At 36.5% G+C, this 15,034-nt stretch overlaps 3 protein-coding genes across 4 annotated transcripts in view; 1 reads left to right on the plus strand and 2 right to left on the minus strand.

Moving 5' to 3' along the window:
- Positions 1-15,034, minus strand: part of LOC116167903 (carbonic anhydrase-related protein 10) — a 348,976-nt gene that overhangs the window by 230,809 nt on the left and 103,133 nt on the right. The gene's annotated exons all lie outside the window — the stretch shown is intronic.
- LOC116167898 lies at positions 3,449-14,930 on the minus strand. Its single transcript, XM_031483493.1, has 7 exons — positions 14,774-14,930; positions 14,522-14,721; positions 14,281-14,475; positions 13,973-14,236; positions 3,813-7,126; positions 3,678-3,767; positions 3,449-3,630 (listed from the first exon to the last, which is right to left on the minus strand). Exons 1-7 carry the CDS (start codon positions 14,794-14,796, stop codon positions 3,562-3,564), a joined length of 4,155 nt encoding a protein of 1,384 aa, XP_031339353.1. The 5' UTR covers positions 14,797-14,930; the 3' UTR covers positions 3,449-3,561.
- LOC116167905 lies at positions 9,907-11,942 on the plus strand. Of its 2 annotated transcripts, XR_004144670.1 has the most exons (4): positions 9,907-11,031; positions 11,341-11,517; positions 11,571-11,814; positions 11,866-11,942. XR_004144670.1 is itself a non-coding variant. In XM_031483502.1 (3 exons), exons 1-3 carry the CDS (start codon positions 10,908-10,910, stop codon positions 11,789-11,791), a joined length of 522 nt encoding a protein of 173 aa, XP_031339362.1. In that variant the 5' UTR covers positions 9,907-10,907; the 3' UTR covers positions 11,792-11,942. The 2 variants fall into 2 exon arrangements, 1 of the variants encoding a protein (XP_031339362.1); XM_031483502.1 differs by having other exon boundaries at positions 11,571-11,942.

Here is a 15,034-nt window from a genome sequence, read left to right on the forward strand (position 1 = left end):
ACAGTTTATGCCGACGGCTAGCTCATGATTATTAACCTTGACTGCAATTACCTTCTAGGAAAGTGGACTTTTTTCTTTTACCTCTATTTGATTTCAGATAAGAAAACCGAGATCTTAAATAATTCCGTATATTAAATAAAAAACCAAAATTCGCTTTCATTTACATATCTCATAATTTAAATTTTACTTCAAATCCCGTACAAATCGTACGTTTCCTATCTAAGTTGCCATTTTTCAATCTAACTTAATTTCTTTAAAACGATAGCGATTACTGCTCAGTTGGTATAAATAATTCGCAATCTTAAAACCTACACATATAGGGTCACTGATACATCTGGAAACGGTCGATTATCGAGGGAAAATACACAAAATATCGAAACAAGCTTATTAAGTTGCGTCATAATGGCGTGACACGCCAAAATTCCATCTTCTTCAATGGAATACCCTGTATATTATTTGATAATTCAATTCTACTCTTCAGTTTGTAAGAAGCATTATGCCTACCTACCTACCCAAATTCACTATTTTCCGGGTTATCGAGTGTTAAAATTAAATTAAATGCTATTACTTTAAAATTTATTGAATGATTGAATCATGGCCTAACTTATTAGGCCATGGATTGAATGAAGATCAATAATTCGAAACAGGCATAAAAAACATCACAATCCGTTCTTTTCAGAACCACTGTTTTCAAAAGAAATTCTTGATGTCATTAATTATTGCTCTTCATTTAATTAATTTTAAAACAGCGTTCATTTTTCAAGACTCAATGATCCGGAAATGATTGAATCTATATGCATTATGCTTCTTACAAATTTTGCTTTGCGAATAATATACAGAGTGTTCCATTTATAAAAATGCAATTTTGGTGTGCCACGCAATTTTTTGCACCACGTCGTCCGTCGACACGACCGAGATCGTGTCTTTGTGCATTATCTTATAACGACTTTTCGTGTTACATCTATCTCAATGTTTGTCAAAACCACGCCGATTGAACATCCGGCTCTGCTCTACCAATACATTCATTTCCTTTTAGCAATCACATTTCCAGAAAAACAGTTTGCCGCACACCTACAGATTTTCACCTGTCAAGTCCGCCTGTCGCAGGTGACCTACCAAGTCCACCTCTTAATCCACACCTACAGGTCCACCGTCCATCTCGGTGGAGCGGTTATGACCTCACTTTTTCCGTCCCTCTGCCCGTCATTCGGCGCTATAGCTCACTCTCTAGACCTCGTATCGAGTTCGTGTTTTCGATATATGAAAGCTTATGCATTCCAGATGTGGAACTATCAAAAATTAACTTTGGCATGCATCACGTTGTTGCCTAAAATCGGTCAATTTCGTTATAAAAATGACTAAACTCTATTCCTTGATGCCAAAGAAGTGATTCATATGAATTTTTGGTGTCCAAAATATGTTTAGCCAAAACATGTTCTTTATGCATCAATTTTCTTGGGAAAAAGATCAAAGTCGATTGCTCGATGCCCAAGAAGTAAACCATATCTATTTTTAGCGACGAAAATAGTTTTACTCGAAAGACGTCAAAATCGGGTGCACACAAGTCGAAGGGCAGGGCAAGCGCAATTAATTTCATCTTATGGCGCGACAATCTGGTGCTTCTAAGCTTTCACACGCAAATGCATAGTCAGGGCCACAATTCAGGGTCATTCAACCAAAATTTCGAAGAAACCTGCCTTCTAATGAGACCGCTCCTTTCAACTCGTAATACCCAATTCTAAAAATGCGCGCAACCTCAAAGAAATTCATCTCTAGATCTAACTAGGAAGGAACCGCCCTTTAATTACTAAAATCAATTTCAAATCTCACCCACATTACCATGTGTCTTTTTTTCTCATAAAAATGAAAAATGTTGCAGGTAGTAACAGAAACAATTAGAAAATACCAAATTTCATCTTCTGAATTCGCACAAAAATCAAACTAGTTTGACCAATTTTCGAATAATGTATAGGTAGGGTAGCAATACACAGGGCCGGCTCAAGACAAAAGTTACGTGCCGCCGCGCTAAAGCCTAAATACACCCAAACATTATTTATCACTCAGTTTAACACAATTTATAACAGTGGGGACTATTTTTTACTTCTGTGTTGAAATTGGAACTTTCCTGAAACGCAATGCGATTTGCTTATATAGCCAACTTGAGTATTCTCGAGTGCTCCCGAATGGTCTTGAACATTCTAGAACAAAACACATCACATTTCCCGGAAAGATTATCACATCCGCCTTTGTTCTTTAGCGCCGATTATTAATCTTTCATGGCGCCTCGATATCTATCGAGATTTCTGGAATATTCGCAACATAATTTCTCAATATATTAGGAATTTTTTCAATATGTTATATCGTGATCGTTTTATCCTAAAAATAGAAAACGCCGTCGGTGTTTTACATCCGTGATTCGGCAGTCATTAAATTTGGATAATTTTGCGCCCCTCCTTGGTGGGCGCTGTAAGCGGAGGGTTACACCGCTTACGCATAAAGCCGGCCCTGGTAATACATGGTGTTCCAAAGAAAATTTGTAACGCCCTAAAACTCTAATGTAGGCCTAGTGGTAGTTTTAAAATTGATATTATTGAACGTCAATGTTGGTTGGATGATGTGTATGGAAAATTCCGTTCATTTGTACTTGAAGTCTTTATCATTTTTTATGTAGGTAAATGTTTAATTTGCGGTTATGTTTCCATGGTCATCTGTTTATGTAAAAATTAGCAAATTACTGGATCGTTTGAATTAACATGTCGAATGATTACTAACCCTTTTTAGAGTAAAGAGACACTCCCTAAAATGCAACTAACCATACAGAAAACCACATTAGAACATCCAGCTGGGGTATGATCTCGCAACTCCTTTGTATAGACTGTGACGCCACGAACGAGAGGGTAGATAACAATCCTATGGGTCGGATTCTATTAACAATAATTTTAGGTTTTCATTCTATGTGCGATATGAGTAACCATTCACTGGTTTGGTATTAACTTGTTTAAACGAATAATTTTCCATGTACCCTTTGACAAAGGGTTTTATTAAACCAAACATGAATCACCTATTTGACATTTGTTAACACTTTCACTGTGAATCAGGAGGTCGCGTGACAAATAACTGTAACCACATTGGTTACGACACCTAATACCTGCACTGTTCTCGAATCTCAACTATATGCTGGGAAATCCCGCACCAGGGCCTATATTGCTACCTGTTGTAGGGCTGGAACTCAGCTAACACAAAAACCATCTTCAATATCAGAGCCCGTAAAGTGGATGTACAATGTTATGGTTTTCATAACAAATGGATCTCACTGGAGTGGTTTTTTTTAAGTTCATTTTGCTTCTCTAAGCAGGTAACAATAATTGTTGTTGTTTTGGTGTGCCCGAACAGCACAGTTCCCAGTAAGAAGGGGAACTGGCCATTAAAAACAATACAACACCAAAAATTAAACTTAAACGCTTTCTTAAAAATAATCAGGTACACTTTAAAAAACAATAAATATTTACAAAGTACTGATACGGAAGTAAACGTTTTAGCTCTCAATACACAACCACTAATTTAATTAGACGGAGCATACGAAGTAGACAGAGAGTTGACATAACTTGTCGATGATGTCGACTTAAACACCTAAACACAATTACTATTAATTTCTACACATTACCAGTAACACATACCTGTACAGAACTGCCAATGTAATTCCTCTGAAAGTTGTAATTCTTATTCTTCGCAGGATCTGGATAAAGACCGGGCAATGGCATACTCCCCTACAAAAATTTACTACACTCTCAAAAAGGCAAAAAGCCCACTACCTTATTGATCTCCGGAAATATTGCGCTAAGATTGAAACTCGTTAGCGACGAACCAGCATTAGCGGTGACACCAGCCGGGACGTCGAAATTCTGCGTACTACTCCTAGTCACGGGAACGGGTGGTAACGGCAGTAACTCGGACGACTGCTTCCCATACAAGGGATTTTTGCATGGATAAAGTTGGCTGGGTGTTGGCGGCGGAAGGAAGTTGGAATGCGTGTGAAAATCGTCAGGCAAAATGGGAGAATTTATGGTATTTGGCATCGAGAGAAATCCGAAATCGACAATACCGGGCAAATTTGATTCATTCGGCTGTTTGCTTTTCGATTTTTTTATGAAATTATTCGTGGTACTTGCACAATCCGCGTTAACCTGACCGATTTCCGCGCGATTTGCGACCGATGCCTGTTTAACTGGATCATTTCTGTTACAATGCTTGCTATCGATTTTTTCATCGGAAATCATCGAGGGAAAGTTTTGGAATTCGGGCATCAAGCTTGACGGCTGTAAGTAACTGGATGTTATTGTTGGGCCGCTTGAGACGTACGAGTTATTTTGCACTGATGTGTTGAAGCTTTGATAGTTCGTATTGGATTGCATAAAGTTGTTATCTTGCGGTATTTCAACTGGTGGGAAGTATGGTACGATATTATCAGATAAAAATGTTGGAATAGGCAGTGCTTTATTTGTCGTTGGATAGGGTGCTTGTTGTCGGTACCTTTGCTTGGGTAGTGACGTATCGGTGTGATCTTGATGACCAATTAATGCCTCGGCGGAATAACTACTTTGAGGGTTCTTATGAGGGTGACGGTTTGGTTTTGTACAATCATTCATCCAGGAGTGTTCGATATTTGACATTCCATAATTAACATTTTGCTTCTTATCCATACTGAGAGAACCTACATCTAATAGTTCCTTGTTTTCGACGGGCTTTGCCGTTTTTTTCTGCGAATTACTCTTTACATTTCTATTGCCGCTATTACGGCGGGTAGTGGTTCGAGACGAGCTAGCTTCAGTCTTATTCTCGACTAGTTGACTAACAGACAAAAAGTTACTTTGGTTATCATAGGTGACCGAATTAACTTTCGACCTTCTAGTGCTCTCCTTCGTCTTAGGTTGCTCACCCTTCTGCTCGTTGAACTGCGTCTGCGCAGTACCCAAGGCGAGATCGCCGACCAATGTAGGTAGCGTGGATGAAACAAACGTATGGGGCGTCTCCAAGAATTGAGGTAATTTAGTTGGCGACCATGGAAATTGGTTTTCCTCAAACTCGTTGCGCTGTGACGAATTTGTCGGTAGAATTGGAAGACTACTGTCAAAAGCTTTGCGATTGTCTCCAATGGAATTTTGAAACTCGGTGCTCGGATACATGGACGAGGTCGTATTAAAATAAGTTGTGTGCGTCGAGCTAGACGTATAGAAAGTGTTCGGATTATAATCAATGGGAGGCACTAAGTAATCACCGCTAGGTGGTTGTGATCGAAAATCGGGTGTTGTCATCCAATTGATGGGTGGTTTCGGATTAGTTTTGGTCGATTTTGTATTCGGCTTGGGCTGCGTCTTATTTTGATGATAGTAAGGCATGTGGCGCTTCCTGCTGTCACTGCTATTATAGCTTATCTCCGAATAATTTGTGGCATTATAAGCATTATTGGGCTTAGACGATTTGGGAGGGTAGTATACATTTTGATTAAAATTGGTCTCGTTGTGATGACCGTAACCGTAATTACTATTCGTATACAATGGATCTGAGTATGATTTTGAGAAACTTGGGTACGAGTTCGGTTTCGAAAAATCGGAAAACGGGTTGAAAGCATTGCACTGTGCTATACTAACCGGATTATACTGCATATCGGCAGGCTTACGTTGTGTACTCGTGCAATTATTTGTTGGTACACTATTCTGCAAGTAGCTGCTAGTGACTAACGGCGGCGGGAGAGACGGTTTTGAATATGAGACCGCAGGAGTTTGTTGTGTGAACGAATTTGAGACTACCGACATAGTCGGTTTCGAAACAATCGCCGGCTCAGTGGAATATACAGGTAGACTTGTAGACGTAGTACTCGCAACCTTAGCTGTACTCGAAACGTCGGTAACTTTCGCGCAAGCTGACGAGATTTTGGCACTATCGACAACGGATCCATTATCAAAGGAAGGATAAAAATTATTGGCGGAGAAAAACGAAAAGTTATCCAAGTTGAGAAGGTTAGGCGTTAAACTCTCCGCATTTACACTTTGAGTGGTCTTTGTAGTTTCCATGGTACCAATCTGCAACAACGTCGGAGTGCCATGTCTACTATCTGAATTTTCCTCCTCAATTACTTCGGTGACCTTTACTCCCGTTAAAGAAGACACTAGAGGAAATGCCAAAAGAAACGCGGCGGTCGGTGAAGTTGACTCCGGGTTTTGACCACCTATGGGTACTTGTAATGTAGAAAATATGTCATTGGATAGCTCGGAATGATTCAAATTAACAGCCAGCTCGCTAGTGGTTGTTGGAGGGGGAGTATTTATTTTATCTTGTTCTTGTGATTTCGCTGGTGCCTCTACAGGCGGATCCTTCTCTTTGGGAATGGAGTCTTGAACTTCTTCAGTTGTTTTGTCTTCAATTACAGGAGCGACGATTTCACTTTGTTCAACTGTATCCATTTTTTCCTCATTTACACCTGGAACTTCCTCTGGCGCGTTTTCTTTATTTACAGGAGGTTCTTTTTCAACAATTTCACTTTCATTAGCACTCACCGCTGGGTTTTCAACTTTATTTTCCTTATTTTCATCTGCCTGCGGTTTGTTTACTGGCGCAGGTTTCGACTTTTTGTTTGGAAATTGATTGTTTGCAACTTTCCGTTTAGTTTTCTTATTGGTTTTATTTTCAACTTCTTTTTTCTTTGTAATTACTTTCTCGGTAATAGTCTCTTTAAACCTAGGTATGGCCGGTATAGGAACCTTATTTGATTGAGTTGTACAGGTGATAGGTTTAGGTCGAATTCTAGGATGTATTGTTACATTATTATTTATCGCCACTGATTTTGTTGCGCTAGTGGCAGAAGTAGCTGGTGGCATTACGATAAGAGTAGTGTTGGCGGGAGGCGGTTTAAGTATAATGGGGGTTGGATTTGTTAATATTGTAGGGGATGGTAGGACAGCTGATGGTGGTAGAATAGGTACAATGTTACCATTTGCCAAAATTAAAGTTCCTGGGCCTAACTTATTGAGTGTTTGTGATGAGACCTTCGGTAAAGTTGTTGTACTTAGTGGTGGTTTTATTACTGAAGCCACCTTTGGAGTTGTAAGTGAGTTGGAATTCGTTACAACTGCAATATAAATTAAACCTCAATAACGCTCAGAAATCCTGGAATATAACACCCCCTCACTTATGCTAAAATCCAACTACCTAATTCTAATATTTGTACCTAATCATAGCAGTTGACGCATACATTTTCCCATTTCAGGCTAAATAAAATCTTTGCAACCCACGACTTAATTGAAATAATTTTGCATAATTATAAACCAAGTGCAAAAGTTTCAAGTGATATTTTCAATCCTATTATACATCGGGAAACATCGCGCGTGTCAGATTTCTTAAAAACCCTAGGCACAAAGTTGAGTTTTTTGTTTTAATTGGGCGCGTTCAGCCGACGCAACAGTTGATTTAAACCAGAAATATGTTTTAGGTGTGGTGACATTCAACATAAAAACAGCGCCTGAACGGTGATTGCACTTCAGTTGTCGCTAAAAACAGTATTAATTTCTATAATAAAACATACCTCCTATAATACCTGCATTTTTTGCCACCAATTTATTATTAATTATAAAATAATCCTTCCTTTATATTGAGTCTACAGACCAACATAACCACTATAAAATTTCAAAGAATTATATTACAAACTATTAAATTTAAACATCTGACATAACCATGAGTACCAACCGAAAAATTTAGCATGAGAACTCTTATCTAGGTCGTACAGAATATCCGGTCGTAACTGCGGTTTTCAACCTACAGAACGCACAAACAAAGAACATCGTTTGCTATCCCGATGTGCCTGAAAGAAGCTCTTCAAGATAAAGAGAACTCTATACAAAAACTTATGAATTATTTGGTCTGCACAAAATTAATCTTACAAGTGTAATAATCAATATATTTGAAACAACATAATGTAATCATATCCAGTGAAGTGAATAGTAGTCTTAGTATATGTACATAATTATTGATGTATATATTTAAATTTTTCTAAAATATTGTATACAGATGCATATAGCCTTAGCAGCTGCGCATCTTTTTTTTTAAATAAAAAAAACAACATTAAATCTAACTGTTGTTGCTTCTGGAACTTCACTTCTTTACTTGAATTTAAATTTCGATTTAGACAGCACTGACTTTGTTTGAAATGCAGATGTAAAATTGGCTCATGGATAGTGGAAACACTCCCTTTAACTGGTACTAGGAAAAGCTTCACATAAGCGATATACGCTCGATAAAAACAACACTCCGCCAGTAAATGACCGTTTTGGCGTGTAATTTTTCGCGCCTCGACGGATTTGCTTGAAAATTTGGATTTAGGTTCATCTTACCCTCTCTTAACTCTAAAAGTAAGTATTGTATCGAAAAAAGTAATCTTATTAAAAATATAGCTTATAAAAAAACAAACAAAATGGTCTATATATGAAGTCTGTAGACTCAGTAGAAGCAAAGTTGTAGCTAATGGAAAGTAGGTTCCTATTCGTCAAATTTCAAACTGAAATAACCAAAAAATGAAGCACTTTTCGGTGAAAACTTATGAATGCTTTTTTAAAGTGTTTGAAAAATCTTTCTTTTTGTTTTTAAGAAAAGTTCCTACCATCAAAACTAAGTGAGTTCCGCTCAAAATAAAGTTGGTCCTTTTTTCGAAAAAAAAAAAAATCAAGGAAATCACCCCCTAATTAGCACCCCAATTTTAATTAAGCGTTACCGCTTTACAGTTTACTTTATTTATGTATTGATTATATGATCTGTAAGTTTGACCGGTGCAAAGTGCGATTTACAAAAAGCGCATTTCCACTTGCATTCATTTCCCATTTGTAAGGTGCAACTTCTGTTAAAATCGTAAAAATCTGGCCACAAATATGAAAGATAGCGTTACAAATGTGCAATCTATTTTTGACGTGCTACTTCAATTTCAGTTTATAAGAAGAATTTCAATGCTTTTCTAAATAAAAAAGTTGGAACTGCGCATGCGCAAATCTAAATTTTGAAACTAACGTTAGATTTTCCTTAGTTCCAAGCGCCTATGTATCAAATTTCATTTAAATGCTTCCATAAATAAAAAAGTTGGCACTGCGCATGCGCAAAACCAAATTTTGAAACGCGTTCGTTTGATTTTCCTTTATTCCAAGTGCCTATGTATCAAATTTCGTTTAAATTCTTCCATAAATAAAAAAGTTGGCATTGCGCATGCGCAAAACTAAATTTTGAAACTCGCGTTTGATTTTCTTTTATTCCAAGTGCCTATGTATCAAATTTCGTTTAAATTCTTCCATAAATAAAAAAGTTGGCACTGCGCATGCGCAATACCAAATTTCGAAACTTGCGTTTGATTTTCCTTTATTCCAAGCGCCTATGTATCAGATTGCATTCAAATACTTTTATAAATAAAAAAATTTGCAATTCGGTTTATAAATGGTCGAGATGCGAAAAGGGCACTGTGAATTTTGAATCGATTCGACTCAACTTTTGGCATTGCGTATTATATGGCTAAAGCTATGCCCATATTGAATTTCATGCAATTCAATTCATAACTAACGGAGGTGTCAAAGCGATCGGACATTTATAAACAAAGTTATCGTTCACACGGACAGATAGACAAAGGAACAGACGGACAGACCAACAGACAGCAATACAAAATTATAAACGATCTCTAGGATCGTTAATAAACGGCAATAGTGTAAAATTATGGAACATGTAAAAAACGGTTTGTTGGTTTTTTTAAAATAACTTTTTTAGCAATAAACGCAGAAAAAATTCCTTCCTTTATGCAAGCCTCGACGCCATAACGAACCAAATAGCGAAAAAAGTAGAACAATAGCTCTTAAGATAAAGAACTAGTGGCGTCTCAACGAACGGACGGACGGATAAAGTGGCCACAATAGCGCATTTTTTTAAATTCTTGTGGAAATGCGCTAAAAACTAAGCGATTATTGTAAATTGAATTGTCGTAGAAGACACAGCTAAATAATAGACATGTATTTTTGGTTTATTTAAATAGGTACCTCTCTAAGTAAAATTACCACATGCTTTGTTTTAAACTTTCCGAACCATCTCCTCCTGATCAAATTATTGTGTCATTGAAAGAACTCATATCCAAACAACAGTTTGTGACCATATCCGGACGTGCAGCCGCTAGGAGCAGTTCGATCGTTTGAAAGTGCGAGGGCGATCGATAGCGGGGCGTTACAGAAACTGTAATTGTTTTGTCGCTCGAACAATAGATGGCGGCGTTACAAATAATTTCAGTTGTAATTCGAATGTTTTGCCTTTTAATGGTTAGATGTCAGGATGGTTTTTTGTTTTATCGAAATATGTTTGGAATGATCTAAAAATAAATCCCTTACACAGCGTAGCGTAAATTTGTAATGTAATAAACACATTGAAAATTAAGTTTCAAGGTGTGTGGTTTCACATTTTGACGATTAGTCAGTTACAGTTACATTCTAACGTGTTCTTGTTGATTGTTGGAACTTTTATTTTTGGTTAAGTGATATTAATGGTGCATTATCATAAACAGTAGGATTTAGTGTTTAGTTGTTTTGTTGTCTTTATAACTTACAAATTCAAATTTCAATGGTGTGATGTTAGGTTTATGAATCAAGCTCAGACTTAAGTTGGTGTTTATAATAAATTATTCGCCAAAGTAAATTTTTGTGAAATTAGATTTGTGTAACTACCTAAATGATGTGATATTGGAACTTACACCATTTTGGATAAAGTATTTATTTTATATAACTGCAAGTTGCATATTTTCATGTACTTATTACAAATGATTAAATATAATATTTGATCTGGCAAGTTCAAGTCCAGATTTAAATAGTGCTTCGTCGTTACTTACATCTGAAAAAAAAATGCCTGGAACGGCTTGCTACTACTTCAATTGTAACAAGAAGAAAAGCGACTTTCCATTTTTGCGAATGTTTAGGATTCCTGTAAAGGATACCCAACAGACCAAGCAATGGATTATAAACTGTGGTACGTATACCACATACTCTGTAATGACTTAATGAGGCTTTACAATAATTTAATTGATATGATAGATTTTTCTACAGTTACAATTACTTTCATGATAATTTGTACACACTCTGTGATTTAGTTGAATTATCGTAAACTCTAATGAGGTAATGTATTTAATATACCAATGAACAAAATATCAAGTTAATCGATTCATTTTGAAAAAATTGCCATGTCAAAACCTTCGTTTTCTGGATTATAAGCTATAATACAAGAGCTGATCCATTCCCAGTGAGCTTTACTGAAATGAATACGCTATATTATTTACAGGAAGAATCAACTTATTCATTATGGAGCCAAAGCAAGTACACTCCAAGTACATATGTGAACATCATTTTGCAGTAGAATCATTTATGGATCCCCAACATCGACACAGACTAATGCCACATGCTATTCCACTTCATTACAGCGATTCAGTTTCATCGGCAAGAAAATCAGCCTCGGCCAGTATGTTATTCATGTCTAAGTATACCTTACCTAACACGTTTATTATTACGCAGAGCCCCTTTTGAAGGTTAGAACTCCTACGAAAGTGTATCAGAAGAAAGACTCATCCTTTTTATCTACACCACCACACTGTTCTTCACCTGAAGGTGGATCTTCAAACAACATCGAAGAAGATATGCAATCTGTGCGGACAAGTTGTAAAAGACCTCTTACATATGAAGACATCCCTAAAGAAAAAAAACTAAAGACCCGCCTTGGTACCCCAACAAATTAATGAAATATAGACAGCAAAAAGTGGTGAGGATGAAGACAAAAATTAAAAAACTGCAACATTCCTCTAAATTACAGATCGTATTAAACAATTTGAATTTTTCAAACAAAAATTATGGCCAAAATGCAGTTTAAAACGAAGTGTTTGCAAGAAAGAAATCTTTCATTAATGATTTTCGCCCGCCTGCTATACATTTGTGCGACAACAAGGGATCATTTTACCCGCGCCATCAACAATCCGCCATTGGATTAGTAGATCCAAGGTTTTGCACAAAGTATATATACCAAATTAAGTCAATATTCCAGGAGTATGATGCAAATCAACGAGTAGCAGTTTTATTGTTTTGACAAAATGTTCATTGTGGAGTGTTTGTAGTACTCCAAAGAAATGGACATTGTAGAGGGATATGAAGATTTGGGTCATTTAGGCAGAACAACTACAAAACACGCATTGGCGTTTATGGTAAGAAGATTGTACTCCACATGGAAGTATCCATTTGCATATTTTTTTATCACATACCTACTGGAGTATAATCAGAACACCTTTCACAAATAATAACAGAAACTATTAAAGAATTAATTGATGTGAACATAGAAACCAAAGTATGTGTGTGCGATCAAAGGTGCAGCAAACCATAGTGCTCTGTCTAAGTTGGGCGTAACAACTGCAAACCCCTTCTTTACTGTGGATAAGAAGAAAATATTCGCTCTGTACAATGTTCCACATTTACTAGAGTATTCGAAACAATTTATTAAATGGAAATTTTCTAAAAGGCATTTCATGTAATTCTGTCAAAGGTTCCAAGAAAGCATGATCCTTGCCCAAATTAACGGACCCATACATTTATCCAAACTCTGTTTAAAAAGTGAGCGTAAAACGTGTGGCACAAGTGCTTAGCTCAGTCTGTGTCAAGCGTAATTAAAACATCAGTTCGTACAAGGCAACTACACAGTGAATCTGCAATAGATACAGCTGATTTAGAGGCTGATTTCTCACACCTCGTTGATAAGACTATTTGATCGTCTGGATAGCAGCACACTGTTTACATCCAGTTCATATACTTCCATATGCTTTTTCTGATACTTACAAATATGTTCAAGACACACACTCTTTCCCAAATTAGAAAAGCTGGATTTTAAAAATGGGCGAAAAACAAGGCCTCCACGTTTCGCTGGTTTCTTACAAACCGTTAGATAACGTATTTATTTAGGTTACAGTTACCTGTATAGCAATTAAGGAAAGTAAATAATGACATTCATTCATTTTTCTTGATGGTAGAGCCATCTACGTTTTACAATTTAAATTATTGAAATCAATCACATTTCTTCTCATACAACCTGCGCTTCTGATAGTTAATAAATTCAATGATAACACGCTCTTATCTCCAAATTAATTAGCCGACGCAGCGATAACGTAACTTCTTATCGCAACGACCGGACACAACCTTACAAACACTATGCAAATATTTCCAGATGAATGAGCTAAACTTTTTAACACGTAAAATACCTTTACAATTACAAATCAAAATAAACAAAACAATTATTTCAACACAATTAAACAACAAATAATTCTGGTACAAAATCAAATTAACGTCGAATTCAAATGATGTGATTGGATTCGCGTTTAATCTCGCATAATAACCACATTTACCGATACAGATAACTGAACTTCAACATACTGGGTGACTCATCAATATTATAGGTGCTCCAAACCAAACAAAAGTCCGCAGAAATACTTACTTTTTGAGTCATCCATGAAACACTGCCTGAAAATGGAGGTTTTTGGTTGAAAATTGACACTTTCACTTGCAAATAGGTCGAAAATATCGACTTCCAGTAAATTCTTTGGAAAAAAAATTTCTTAGAATTAGATAACTCCCAGACTTACTTTCAATGAAACATTTTTCACTACCGAAAAGGGACAGCATCCACCTCCCAGGGTAATAGGAACCCCCGGTACAAAGTAAACTTTGAAAAATACGAGGAAAATAAGAAAGTATAGCTAAATCCAAATTTTTAACAAAATGTGTGCTGCTTAGCGTAATTATACCGTGGACGTGCATCAACTGCTATATGATTAATACCTACCTCTACATACATAAAGGCACAGGGATTTTTAAACAAGTCGAACATTTTTTTTTTGCAAAGATTGGCTCCCTTACTATTATACAATAACCTATTTTACCTGTAGAAGCTTTGGCCTTTCCATTCTGCTGCAAGCCCAAAGGTAAGTTAAGCGTTGGCTTATTTGTAATAATAAAGCAAGGCCGATTGGATACCTTTGGAAGCGGTTGGGGGTTAGCTAACGGAATAATATTCGACAACTGTAACCTAATGACAGGAGGTTTTTTTGGTGCTAACTTCGCTTTTCGATTAACTTTTCTTTGATGTTTGTTTGCGACGGTTGTAGTCTTTTTTTTCTTCTTTACCGTTCTTTCTTTATTCTCCTCTGCAAAGTAATGTTAATTGATCATTTCCGTTTGCAAAACTCACTTTGTAATTCTTCCTTTTGAAACTCCTTGGCCTCTTCTTGCGTAATTCTGTTTGCCCATCGCCGTGGATCCTTAAAGTTCTTAACACCATACCCTGAAGGTATTGTAATGCTTGCATCTTTAAGTAGTTTACATAGCTGCTCATTGCGTAGTAGAAGCTTTTTTACACGACCATACAGCATTTTAACTTCGCAACCTAAAAAATTGTAAATTACTACGTGACAATTAAAGAAAGTAATTACGTTTAGTCTTATTTACTCCTTCTGTCGTTAGTACATTTTTAAGTTTTACTTGCAGCTCTTCAATATACTCAGTTGCTCTGTGTAGTATGTCGACTTTGCTCCATGTCAACGCAGGATCATGATTAGGAAGCAGCTTACTGAGAACGGAAAAGGCGTTGTTTAATTTATCACGTCTTATTTTTTCCCATTCGCGGCATTTTCTGCAAACGTTGATTTGATTATTTAACTAGTCACTAAAACCCTTTTACATACTTCGGTTCCCTTCTAGGTGTCATTTCTTAGGTTAGAATACTCCAGCATTTTTAAATTTTGTTTAAATTTGCTTGTTAATAATACCTCCATGCACCAAGTAATTGACTTATGTTATTGTAATGTAATTATGTAAAAATCAAACTCATTATTTACAATCAAATCCATAATTATAAAAAATTTTTAGCTAAAAGTAGAGGCTAGAGGGCACCAGCGGTCCCAACACAAAACAAATGAACTTCAATAATGTACAGGGTGTATCAT

This window comes from Photinus pyralis, unplaced genomic scaffold (assembly GCF_008802855.1).
Source record: "Photinus pyralis isolate 1611_PpyrPB1 unplaced genomic scaffold, Ppyr1.3 Ppyr1.4_LG4, whole genome shotgun sequence".
NCBI classification, from domain to species: domain Eukaryota; kingdom Metazoa; phylum Arthropoda; class Insecta; order Coleoptera; family Lampyridae; genus Photinus; species Photinus pyralis.

What these genes read in the sequence shown, in the direction of transcription:
- LOC116167898 (XM_031483493.1), bottom strand. Translation starts at nt 14,796, where the DNA reads ATGACACCTAGAAGGGAACCGAA. An exon ending in TCAAAAGGAAGAATTACAAA is followed by an intron (nt 14,237 to 14,280) that starts GTGAGTTTTGCA and finishes ATTACTTTGCAG; the next exon opens with AGGAGAATAAAGAAAGAACG. An exon ending in ACATTGGCAGTTCTGTACAG is followed by an intron (nt 3,631 to 3,677) that starts GTATGTGTTACT and finishes AATTGTGTTTAG; the next exon opens with GTGTTTAAGTCGACATCATC.
- LOC116167905 (XM_031483502.1), top strand. Translation starts at nt 10,908, where the DNA reads ATGCCTGGAACGGCTTGCTACTACTTCAATTGTAACAAGAAGAAAAGC. An exon ending in GCAATGGATTATAAACTGTG is followed by an intron (nt 11,032 to 11,340) that starts GTACGTATACCA and finishes TATTATTTACAG; the next exon opens with GAAGAATCAACTTATTCATT. An exon ending in AAGAAAATCAGCCTCGGCCA is followed by an intron (nt 11,518 to 11,570) that starts GTATGTTATTCA and finishes ATTATTACGCAG; the next exon opens with AGCCCCTTTTGAAGGTTAGA.